Source organism: Plasmodium berghei, assembly GCF_900002375.2.
Source record: "Plasmodium berghei ANKA genome assembly, chromosome: 5".
Lineage (NCBI taxonomy): Eukaryota > Apicomplexa > Aconoidasida > Haemosporida > Plasmodiidae > Plasmodium > Plasmodium berghei.
The window spans coordinates 584222-597550 of record NC_036163.2 but is presented as its reverse complement, the minus strand read 5'-3'; the positions used below and the strand labels follow the sequence as shown (position 1 = coordinate 597550).

The 13329-nt window shown below is 21.8% G+C and overlaps 4 protein-coding genes across 4 annotated transcripts; 3 read left to right on the top strand and 1 right to left on the bottom strand.

Moving 5' to 3' along the window:
• Nucleotides 1-135: 135 nt before the first annotated feature.
• On the top strand, nt 136-1084 carry PBANKA_0516000 (conserved Plasmodium protein, unknown function; the record flags this gene model as incomplete). The annotated part of the gene is made up of 5 exons (XM_034568409.1): nt 136-270; nt 435-491; nt 564-607; nt 793-927; nt 1057-1084. The coding sequence occupies 5 exons, from the start codon at nt 136-138 to the stop codon at nt 1082-1084; spliced, it is 399 nt and encodes a 132-aa protein (XP_034420401.1).
• A 435-nt stretch (nt 1085-1519) lies between these two features.
• Nucleotides 1520-4513, bottom strand: PBANKA_0515900 (mRNA-decapping enzyme subunit 1, putative; the record flags this gene model as incomplete). Its single annotated transcript, XM_034568408.1, has 1 exon — nt 1520-4513. One exon carries the CDS (start codon nt 4511-4513, stop codon nt 1520-1522), a length of 2994 nt encoding a protein of 997 aa, XP_034420400.1.
• A 3424-nt stretch (nt 4514-7937) lies between these two features.
• Nucleotides 7938-10170, top strand: PBANKA_0515800 (ribosome maturation factor RimM, putative; the record flags this gene model as incomplete). The annotated part of the gene is made up of 2 exons (XM_034568407.1): nt 7938-9799; nt 10062-10170. The coding sequence occupies 2 exons, from the start codon at nt 7938-7940 to the stop codon at nt 10168-10170; spliced, it is 1971 nt and encodes a 656-aa protein (XP_034420399.1).
• Nucleotides 10171-10718: 548 nt separating this feature from the next.
• PBANKA_0515700 (conserved Plasmodium protein, unknown function) lies at nt 10719-13175 on the top strand (the record flags this gene model as incomplete). The annotated part of the gene is made up of 5 exons (XM_034568406.1): nt 10719-10788; nt 10931-11202; nt 11308-11500; nt 11681-12705; nt 12933-13175. The coding sequence occupies 5 exons, from the start codon at nt 10719-10721 to the stop codon at nt 13173-13175; spliced, it is 1803 nt and encodes a 600-aa protein (XP_034420398.1).
• Nucleotides 13176-13329: the final 154 nt, after the last annotated feature.

Here is a 13329-nt window from a genome sequence, read left to right as displayed (position 1 = left end):
TACGAATTGTATAAACACCTTTGCATTTATCACAATATATTCATCACTTAAACACTAGACAAAATTTTATTTAAAAACATTTTAATGAAAAAAACAACTTTGCAAATTTCACATAAAAAATAATAAAAAAAACAAATGGATGATTTTATAAACAATGATGCCGAATTAAAACGCAAAGCCTGGAATTTGCATTTCGGCAATAAAAGAGCTATACATAAATATAAATTTCAAAAAAATACAAAAAATAAATATATCACTAAATGGGTTAAAGTTCGAATTCATTTCATTGGTGTTACATTTATATCCTAATGTTTACATGAGCATGAGCATGTGCATATACACATATTAAAGGAAAGGTCTGTGTGAGCCTTGTATATTTGATATATATATTATGCATTTTATCGTATCTGATTCCTAAAAATTACTGTATTCAGGAAAAAGACGAAGAAAATTTGTTTGAAAGATGGACAAAAATAACAACACCAAATAAGGTATTTACAATAATGATATTACTCTATCATGTTATGAAAAAGCAAAAAAATATATTTTTTTTTAACATATAGAAATATACATCCGAATCAGAAGGGGAAAATTTCAAAGATGAACAGTAAGAATTTACTTTATATTTAATTCATTTTATTGATTTATTTATTTCTTAACATCCACATAAATGGTAGCAATATCTATTCGAATAATCATTTTTTGTGCTAAATTAAAAAAAAAAAAAAAAAAATATATATATATATACATACATGCATACGCTACACTATATATTATTATAATACCTATAAGACGAAAGAACAAAAATGTGGGCACAAAATTAGTACCACAAAATAATAATACGAGAAGAAGTTATAGATTAAATTTACAAAGCATTCTTCAAGAAGGTGCCTCTAAAAAAAATTATGTCGACCCAGATAGTGATATGTACTCCCCCCCCCAAAAAAAAAAAAAAATATTTATATGAATATATACATACATATATTACATTTTTAAGGACTATAAAATGCACTTATATAAACATATACTTTGATTTTTGTATAATTTCCAATTTAGGTTTCTTGAAGACGAATATAGCAGATAAATACTAGATTTTTAGTATTAATCGTGGAATTTAAAATTAAAATTCGAGCATTTCCTTTCCTTTATCATTTAATATTTTTTTTTTATTCAGATTATACTATACCGTATATATAGTCCGTTATTCCATATATTGCATTAAATACAATATTTTTAAAATGTACACATTAATTAGTGTTACTAATTAAATGATAGACACTGTTAATAAAACAAGAAATAAAAAATGCACGAATATGGAGTATCAATATATAGTATCCCATAAAAAAAAAAATTAAAAATGTAATAAAAGCAAATATTCCTTTATATCTACTTAAAAAAACACAGATAAATATGCATAATCATAGTTATCCTTGAATTTTTTTTTCATAAACGAATAGATATATGCTAAAAAACATATATGGTGATATAAATATTTTATTTTATGATTTTTAAAAATAAATTATGTAAATTTATTTCTTGCCAATAATTTCTCCCATATAAGGTTTATAAATTCTTCAGATTGTAATGTCTCTTTAATTACGTTATATATGGTGTTTTTGTTTAAAATTATGTTTTTATTTTCAAAATCATCCATATTATTATGATCACCATAATGCTCATGCTTGCTATTATATTGTTTACTTTCATGCTTGTTCATTAAATTGTTATTATATCCATATGAATTAGTATTTGATATTATGTTTACCATCGAATTTGTCATATTATCTTCATTTTCCATTGAGTTTTGCATTTTTAGCAAAACATCGTAAGAATTTATATAATTGTTATGCATAGGTTTGTTTGTATTATTTGGAATATGGGGTTCAGGATTTTTTAAATTTGATTTTTTTTGATCATTCATAGCTTTATTTGATGCTAATTTCATAATGTCTAACAATGCATTTGTCATAGCTTTTTCATCTTGACTATTATTGCATAATATATTTATATCTTTATTGCAATATTTATTTTCAATTAGTTCATTATCATCTAACTTTTCATTACTATGTTTCCTTCCATTTTTTTTATTATTACATTCATTATCATTATACATATTTTTATAATAAGCATATATATTGCTATTATTATTATTGGTAGTATTCTCATTATTTAACATGTATTCTTTATTTTGTTCAAATATTTCTAGTGGCTCTTTTTTTAGTAAATTTATTTTTTTCATATTAATATTACTATAAGAATTATTTAAATTCCCATTTTTCATTATATTATTTATTAAAATTTCCCTTTCAGATACTTCATTTTCATTAAAATGACAGATACTTGCACTATTATTACTATTACTATTTTTTCCATTTTTATTGATTTCTATTCTATCTCTTATATTTTCTATTTCTTCGTTTTCATCATCATTGTTTTCTCCAATTTTCACAAGTTCATTATCAATTACCCTAGTATTTCTACCTATTTCTAATATCGATACATCATCTTTTTCTTCTTTTTGATCATTATTTTTATTTAATCCTAATAAATTCATAATAGCTTCTCCGCCTGTTTTCCCACTAATTTCTTTCGAAAAAAAATTACTTTTTTCATCAAATAAACTATTTTTCATTTTACATACCCCATTATTATTTCCTATATTTTTTTTATCATAATAAACATCTTGGGAATATTTTTTTCCCAACTCTTCTTTTATTTCTTCCCCTGAAAGGCCTTTAATAAGATATAATAATTTACGACCAGCTTTGTCATTATATTCTTGGATATTTTGATATGATTTCATTTTTACATTATTATAATTTTCACAAAATTTATTTTGATCAATATCTACAATACTATCACTATTTTCATTATTAATAACATCAAGATGATTACCATAATCCATATTTTGATTTTTCATTGGTTTAATTATCATATCCATAAAATGTTCATTACCATTTATACTATTATCATGCGTGTGTGATCCTACATTTTTATTTTTTTTATTTATTTCATTATTTTTAAGTGTAAATTCTTTTTTAATACCCCCAAAACCTTTACTATTATTATCATCCATTTCATTATTCCTCATGTTTATGTTCGTTATTTCACCATCTAACAAATTTACACCATCAATTGAATGATATTGATGTTCTATACTTTTAATTGTTACTTTATTTATACTATTTTCTTCATACCAGTTATTTATATTTTTTAAATTGCATATAGATGGTAATTCAGAATTAGATGCAAGCAACACATCATTATCATTGATACGTGCTTCATTTTCTTCTGAACAATCTTCTGCATTATTAACATTATTATTATCATCTCCTTTTGATAAAATAAAATTAACACTTTTATTATAATTAGCAATATTATTTCTAGAAACAGTGCTCATAGCATTATCATCATTAGTAGTAGAAATATATTGTTCTGAATTTATATATGATTGTTTATTTTTTTTTTCTTTTTCTTTTTCTTCTTTAGACATATTTCCAACTATATTTTTTAAAACTGAATATATTTTTTCTTTTTCTTCTGTACTATAAAACCATAAACTATATATACTTTTTGATTTCTTTTCTTTATTTAAAATTTTATAAAAAATATAATTTTGATCTGTTGATAAATTCATATTATCATTAATATCTTCTAATAAATGATTTTCATTTTTTTTATTTGTTATAATTAATCTATAAAAAGGTTTTAGTGATCTTTTAACAATATAAAGAAAACCTTCTATATCTGCTCTTTTCCATTTTAATTCAGTTTCGTTCATTTTGTATACTGTTACAAAACACGATTTCATAATAATTTCAATTATATATATATCTATACTTTTGAGCATTTTAAAACATATTTTTTCTCGAAGTAAACTCATCTCTTCACTTATATTTTCTTCTTTTTTTTTATTTTCTAAATTATTTATATTTATATTATCAGGTATTGTTGTTGTTAATCCATTTTTATTATCTTCCTTATTTGAATGCATTCCTTCTTTCTTTTTATCCTCTTTCTGTACATTATTTCCAATTTCTTTATTTGCTTTAGAAATATTATCGTTCAATTTTTTAGTAGCTTCATTAGTGCCAATATTATTTCCATCATTATTATTCGAACTTTTGATGTTGTTTACACTTGCCTGCCCTTTATGTTTATCCTTATATTCGTACATTTTTCTTGAGCCATATGAGTTATAATCATATATATATGAATTTTTATTATGTTTTAAATTATAAGAATAATGATAATTACTATTATTACTTATTGTATTTCCATGGATATAAGCAGAATTATTATTCATACTTCCTCGACCATTTGTTGTATTATTATATCCTCCTCCACTATCATAAGTCTTATAATTATTCATATCTGCTCCTGTTGTATTATTTTTCCCACTTTTATTATTGATCTTGTATTCATTATAATTATATGAACAGTTCATATCATAACGATTCACAGCGTTTTTTAGTTTGCCGTGATTTGTGGATACGTTATTTTTTTTTTTCATTTTGCTTGTTGCCAAAACAAAAACAAAAAAAAAGAAAATGTGAAAAAAACAAAAAAAAAACAAAGATTATAACTAAATTTTAGAAGCAACTAAATAAATGAAAAATTTGTACAGAATAATTGTAAAGATAAAAAAAAAATATAACGAGAGCAAAAGCTTCTAATAAAATAGAAATTGGCGTAAAGAATACATAATAGGCGTATAATATAAAAGATAAATTAATGCAAAATGATTATATATGCATATATGTCTAATTTTATCGCTATAAATTCAAAAAATAAAAGAAATATAGAGCAATATCAAGCATACACATATGCACAAAATACATACTCATATATATGCTTTCTTGCACAATATTAATTTATCATATTTATAAAAAAATTGGGAAATTTAAAATAAGTGAAATATATTTTAAATCTTCTCAAAAAATAAAATCAAAAATAAATGACAAAAAAAAGTTCCAATATAATAGTTATATATTCCTATGGATTTATTTAATTGTTATAAAGACGTGTATAACTATAAATCCATATACATATGCACTTATGTATAGCACATATAATATCATTAAAAGACCTAATTATTACAAATTAACAAACGTGGAAAATAAAAATGAAATAAAATAAAATAAAATAAAAATAAAAAGGTTAACCCAAAGAAACGTCTAATATTTTCATGATGTAAAAATGGGCACAGGCATGCTATAAAAAAAATAGCTACAGTCTTTTTTTTATAAAATATAATTTACCCATATGTATTATATTTATATTGTGAATATATTACTAGTATATGTATTTAAATAGAATAATGAATATTGTTATATTTTCATTCATTCTTTATTTTATTCTTGATATTTATAAATATATACATATAGGCACATGAATAATTTGTTTGTTTATTTACTTTCGCTCATTTCTGTTTTCTTTTCACTTTCCTTTTTGTATGCACAAATAGAGCGGAAAAAGGTCTTAAAAGGTATTAATAATTATAAAAGAAATTGAATAATATATAGACGCAAAAAAAATAAACAAATAAATACATACATAAGGCTAAATAAATATAAGAAAAAGTAATAAGTATATAATCATATAATATATATGCGCGAAGATTTACATTAAATATATAAAAAGAAATAATTAATTATAATATAGTAGTAACAAAATATTCGAATAAATTGAAATATGGATTTATTTTATAAAATCGAGCATATACACATACACATATATATTTACATATGTATATATATTAATAATATATTGTATTATCTTTTCTGTAAACTTATATTTCACGCATTTATATATATATATTAAACTGTACATGCATAAAAAGATAGGCAAGCAAACGTAATATTCACATATACATACATATGTCCACATATGTATACATATATTAATATAAACCCAACAAATTGTGATACTACCCAAACTTTGTAAATTACTTTGTAATATATTTTGATAACTAAATTTATAATTATTATTTTTATGAATTCTTTAACATATATATTTTTCGTATTTTGCATATGTAAGAATTTCAATATTTTCCATAATAATCTTGTAAAAATATATATGCTTAAAATATATATGGATATATCATGGAAAAAATATGTTTTTATAATTTATTCCTTTTACATATATATAATATATATATGAACACAAAAAAATGTATTTATAACAAATATAAAATGAATGGAATAAAACTTTGTAATTCTGGATTTCAATACATTCATAAAGAAAAAAAAATATAGATATAAAATGGAAAAAAAAATAAAAAAAGGGAAAAATGAAATGAAAATTTATATATAAAAAAATGAAAAAAAAAAAATATTGTTCTTAGTATATCAAAGTTATGCATATATAAAATAATTTTGCTATATGGGCATATATAGTTTTTTGCGTATTATAGTGAAGGGCTTAATTATGCTCATATAAAAACAAATTTATTGAATTTTTTTTAAATAAATAATATAAAATATTTACATAAAATAGCACATTATGATCAAGCGATATTTTTTTTTATTATTATTAAGCTTTGAAATTATTTTTTTTTTTCCATTTTGTTATTTTCTTTTTATTTCTCATCATTGCGTCTCCTTTTTTCCCCTTTGCAATTTAAATGCGGCATTTTCTTTTACATGATTTTTAAAAATTATAATCATACCATAAGAAAATTATAAAACCCAAAGATTATACAAAAAAAAAACTTTTAAAAATAAATATTTTACCATTATATTTGGGGCTACTTTTATATATACGTCCATACTATATATAATTCATTTTATATATTTGTTTCATTAGTTGTGATAAAATAATATAATATTCTTTATCAAAATTATACTAATCAAAAGTAATGTATATAGAGTAAGCGCTAGAAATGAAATCCTCAATCATGAATTAGCTCTATGTCAAGTATATAACATATGGAAAATGATTGAAAATCAGGAATATTCATAAGCACAATAAAAATGTATTTTTTCCTTTTTTTAAAACCTTCATAATGTACGTATGCATGTATATATACACAACTTAGTCTCAAATTGTAAAACACTTATTTCGATTTTGAGGTTTGTCTATGAATATATAAGTTATGGATAAAAAGGGAATGACCTCTTTAAAGTAAGCATATACAGAATCGCATAAAATAATATGCATATACACACTGAAATGAGTGGCACTCGCTTATTTTACCAATATAATAAGGTTCTCAAAATAAAAGGTCTTATTCTCTTCCTCTTTTTTTGGGTTTGGAAAATTTCTATTATTTTATTTGCATTCGAAAAATAATTATGTAAGGAACAATAAAATATAATCACTATATACTTTAATATCCTAGTACAATCGCTTTCTATTATATACATATATATATAATATTTAAAAAAAAATTTCATTTACAAGCTTGTATAAAAAATATATAATCTTTGATAAGCTCTTATCAGATATTCATATTTATTTTACCTTATGTCCCAACCGCTTATTTTCTTTTTTTATTTTTTGAGTTTAGTAAATTTAAAATGTAAATAAGTTTTTACAAAGAGAAAAATAATTTTCCTTTATCTTAGTTACATTAACAAAAATAAAATAAAAATTGTGCAAATAAAATGAAGATAAATTGTTTGCCTATAAAAGGGGAATAAATGTTATTGTGGTAGCAGCAAATTGAAATCGCTCTGGTCTCTTGATAAGGATTTATATATTCTTTTTTTTATGGGTATTATAAAATTTAATAATGAAGAAAAATGCTCACAAATTAAAATGCTAAGTATCCATGACTAAATGTAATAGCACAACTAAGATATAAATAATAATTTTTTTCTCCTAAAATTGATATATATATATTTGTGAAAAGAAAGAAATATTTAGCTTATTAATTCGCTAGCTCTTCTATTTATATTTGATCCTCACCTTGATGAGTTAAAATACATACGTAAATGATAAAATGTTTTGGAAAATTGAGAGGAATAATTATTCTGTTTAGTTTTTTTTTGTTTTCTGAAAAATGGGGCAATAGCCTGGCTTGGAATAGAACATCAAAAACAGCTAGTTTACCGTTAATCAGAGATATACCATTTTTAAATTATTATAAAAAAAATGAGGGGGAAAAAAAATATATAAAGAGAGACAAACCACATACAGAAATATATCAATATACAAATGGAATGGAAAATAAAAGTAGAAAAGATACAAAAAGAAATTTGTTTTCTTTTTTTTTAAAAAATAGCACATTTTCATATTTGAACAAAATCAAGGGGCGAAATAAAACATTTTCAAGCCACCACATCATAAAGCATAGAAATATTTTTGGCAAAAATCAAACAAATAAAAAAAAATTCATAACTATTCATATTTATTGTTCAGACAAAAATAATGATATAAAAAATGATAACCATAGCAACTGCGATACTACAAAAACGGAAATATCAGAAATCGACACTTCTCAAAAGTCCATAATAGATAAGCAAAATGATATTTTATCAAATGAAGACAAACAAGAAGAGCAAAATAAAAAGAGACAGTTTTTGACAGATACAAAATATTATAAACGAAGTAAATATTCTAAAGCAGGAAAAATAAATATAAACAATAATATGGGCAATGTAATATATGATAATAATAAACTTTTTAGCAATATAATACAAAATGATGATAATATATTAACATATGTAGAATCATTTGACGACTTAGAAAATTTAAAAAAAAAAAATAACAAAGTAAATAATATAAACACTAATAATACTAATCTTCCAAATGTTTTAATAAAAAATTATTATGCAGATTCAATGAGACCAAATGATCTAGATTTTATTAAAAAAAATAAGTATTTAGAAAATAATATAAATACTAATAATAATTCACAAACAAACCAAATAAAAAATATAAACAAAAATAATATCTCGTTTATGAATGAATTTTCTGTTATTGGCGAAATTGTAGGAGTACATGGATTACAAGGATGCCTAAAGGTAGTGAGTTTTACCACTTTTAATGATATTAGATTTAAAGAAAATAGTTATCGTTATATTTTTATGAATTCATATCCATATCCTATACCCATAAAAATCACATATGTAAAAGAATCATTAAAAATTGGATTTCTTTATATTAAAATTGAAAAAATATATTCACGAACTGATGCCTTAAGATTAAAAGGATGTCTTATATGTGATGATAAAAAAAAATTTCCAGATATTGGTGAAAATAAATATATATCTACAGATTTGATCAATTTTGATATATATATTTTTAATGATCCTACTAATATACCAATAGGAACAGTTTTTTCTTTTGTTTCTAAATATGACTACATATGTAATAAAGCAGTGCAAGATATTTCTGAAGATTTAATTAAAATTGAGCTTAATAAAAATGTATCAATAAACAAAATATTCAACATTTTAAAAGCTAGCCAAGCTAGCGAAAATAATCAAAATTTAAGAAAAAAACATGCACCTATTAAGGTACTTATAAACCGTAAAAATTTTAATCTTTATCAAACTGAAGAAAAAATAACTGAAGAAAATTCTGGTATAAATGAATCAGATAAAATAAAAGGAGACAAACATTATTACAATTCATTGGAAAATTTTGAAGGATATTCATATAAAAAAATTTATAAATGTGATTTTTGTGATGATATTTATGATAATTTAAGAGAAGCAACTAAACATGAAAATTCACACTTTCAACATGATGAAGAGATGTTGTTTCATTCTTCTGACTCCAATACCAATAAGGAATCCCTTTATGAATTGACTGAAAATGAATTAAAGAATATTAAAAAAGAAATCAATTAGTAAGAAATAAAGGAAATAAATTTTATAATAAATCACAATTATTTATTTCTTTACATATATATAAATTTTTTATATATTTTTGACACATATTAATTTAAGTTTCACTTATATTCTATATAACTCCATTTATTTTATAATTATTTAGAATAATACTATGGATATTAATACAATTTCATCATTTCTATTTTTATTTATATGCTAATTACCAAATTCAAAACACACCACATTTTATTTATATATTTTTTCTTTACTTCCTTGTAGTTTCTTTGTTCCAATAATAAAAGAAAAAACGATAAGATTGGTACATTATGAGCATAAAAAAATTTACCTAGATATATCCACCATCTTTTTATTAGATAACCCAAAATAATTCAGTTTTTAAATCATGTATTTTATTTTATTTTATTTTATTTTATTTTATTTTATTTTATTTTATTTTTTTTTAATTTTTCAAAAAAAAACAGCTACATTGCCTACTTTAATATTATAAATAACATTCTGGAAATATAACATATTTGCAGAATTTGCTCGTTTAGTTGCGATTTATTTGTTGTCTTTTATTTTTCTTTTATTTTTTGTTACATCATTAATGCACAAATTTGTGAAAACTTCAATGAAAATTTTATTATATTTTGTAAAAATTCCGTTTTTTTAATCTTATTCTAATTTGTAATGTTTAAATAAATCATCAATTTATCTCGTATAAAAGTGAGTCCATCCAAATATTTCACACGCACACATATATATATATATATATATAACCCTCTTTGATTGTATAGACAAAGTTTTTCCAGTCATATATCTGCTTCCTTCCTATTTGTATACATTTCTCTATATATATGCAACCTTACATATTGTATATTAAATTAATTTTTATTAATAAGATATTTTCAAAGTAATTAATAAGTATATATTAACATGAGGAAAAATACTTTGTCATTTCTTTTGATTTTATTTTATACAGTTCCTTTTCAAATAGTAGAAAATGGTTTGTAAATAAAAATAATGAAATAATAGCGTCATAAATAATAACAATAAAAAAGATCCAATTATGTTTCTAATTGTTCTCCAACCTTTTTCCAATCTTCTCCATTTCTTTCTCCTTTTCCTTTTTCCCCTATCCCTTAAAGCTGAGCACCTATCCATGGACGAAATAAAAAATGTGATGAAAAATTATATTTTGAATGATTCTACAATATTTTCACATTTCTCCTTTTTATATTTATATAATATATTAAGGTGCACATTAACTCAAAACGTTTTTGATTCTTACCCCGATAAAAATTATGAAAAAGAAATATTGATAGTAAAAGAAAAATTGCTATATTTAAATCAAAATCCACAAAACACAAGCCAATGGGATTTTGTTGATTTTAATCTTCCACAACTTTTATTGTCATCAGTAATTCGAAAATTTTCCAAAACTTCATAATGGAAATATATTTGTGATAATTATTTCTAATCCCATTATTTTTATAAATTTCTATAATTTTTTTTTTCATCTCAGATTGAGGAAATAGAAAAAAACATGAAAACCCAAGGAATAAATTTTATAGAAATGTATAATAAATTAAAAACGCTTAACCTCAAGTTTAGAAATATTTCAAGTTTAACTTTGGAAGTTTGTTATGATTCAATCTTTTTCATTGAAGAATTTAGTATGCAATTGACAATACTTCCTTTTATTTTGGACAAATTAGGTAATAAGAAATATACAATAACCCTAAAATACACATCAATATGTATTCTATCTATACACCATGATTTTATAATACCTATCATCTTCTAAATGTGAGAAGCTTTGTATATATATGATTCCTTGTGAAATATATATATCTTTTATACATTTTTGTTAATTTTATTGTCTACTAACTATGCAGATATATCAGACCAAAAATACAGAGACGAAGTAAAGTATATGCTAAAAAAATCTTTTAAATACTTCTCATTTTTTATTTCAATAATAAACGAATATAATAGTAAAATAGTAGACATATATAAAAAAGAGATTAATGTGTTTATAAAAGTAAAAGAAAATTTTAATATTAACTCTTTGAATGAAAATAATTTACTATCTTTGTATGATGAGATATATTTAAAAAACAAATATGGAGAAAAACTTATACACAATTTATTTGTTTTATTTAAAAAAATATCTTTTTTAGAATCTGGTAATGATATATATTATTTTAATTATATTGATATAGTACCCATATATATAAAAACAATAAAAGGATTATATAAATCAAGAAAATATAATATGGAAAAAAATTATTACACCAAGATAGAGAATAAATATAAAAATAATCTTAAAATTAACGAAGGAATAATAATGATTAAAATTGTTAAACAATATATAATTGATGAATATACAAATAATCCTACATATTTTGATTCAAATAATATATATAAAACTATTATGCAGGAAATATATAAACCTATAATAAACGATACAGATACACGATTTCGGTTGCTTTACTCAGAAAATGTTGATAAAACAAAAGAAAAAAGATTCATAAATGATGATGTAGCATTAAGTCTTATTATATTGACTAATACTAACATAAATATAAAAATTCTTTTAGATCATATGAATGATATGGTTCTATCAGGAGATATGTTTTCAATTAATAAAGGACCAGATAAAGAAAGAATAAAAGTAATGGGAACTTGTGCATATACAAATAACTTACAACCACCTATTTTTACTGGTTTTTTTTCTAGGGGGCTTAGTACATATATCCTTAATAAAGTTATATCATTGCTCAAACCAAATAAGCAATTAATATATTTATCTATTGAAAAAACTGAAGATGCATCTCAAATGAAATCTGATGTAATTGCAGAGAGAATATTTAGTAGCCATTTGAAATATTATGAAACTGTTTTACTTTTCGAACGAGCTGTAAGTTTTGCTTTAATTTCACGTGCAGAAAAGAAATAAATTGACAACGAAAATTGAAAAAATAATACACATTATATAAATCTTATGTAAAATCAATAGATTTTGTATATCATATATATTTTTTTTTGCGCTCATTTCTCGATAGTTACAGAAATAGTTCATGTGATAATTGTGTTTAATTTTTTCTTTCCTTTCTAATTAGCTATTTCATTGTTTCCTATTTTCAGGCCATAATCAAATACGATGAATTAAAAAGCAACTATAGATGTGATATGTGTCTGACTGGATATAATGGATTATACACACTATACGTTTGCATATTACTTCCAATTATGTTAAGTTTAATTATTTGTTATTATATATATAAAAGAAAAAAGTGGATAATAAAAAATAAAATTGATGTAAATTCTGTTAGTATGCAAAATAAAAGAATACTAATAGAACCAAGCATTCTTCCACTAAAATTGTAGTTTTTTTTGTTTTTTTTTTTATTATCATATAAAGTTGTTTCACATTATTATCTCACAAATACACATTTTTACAATTATAAATTTTCATGCATATATTTTATATATACTTACACATTTATTTGTATGAGTATTTTTTCTTAGTTTCAATGCACTT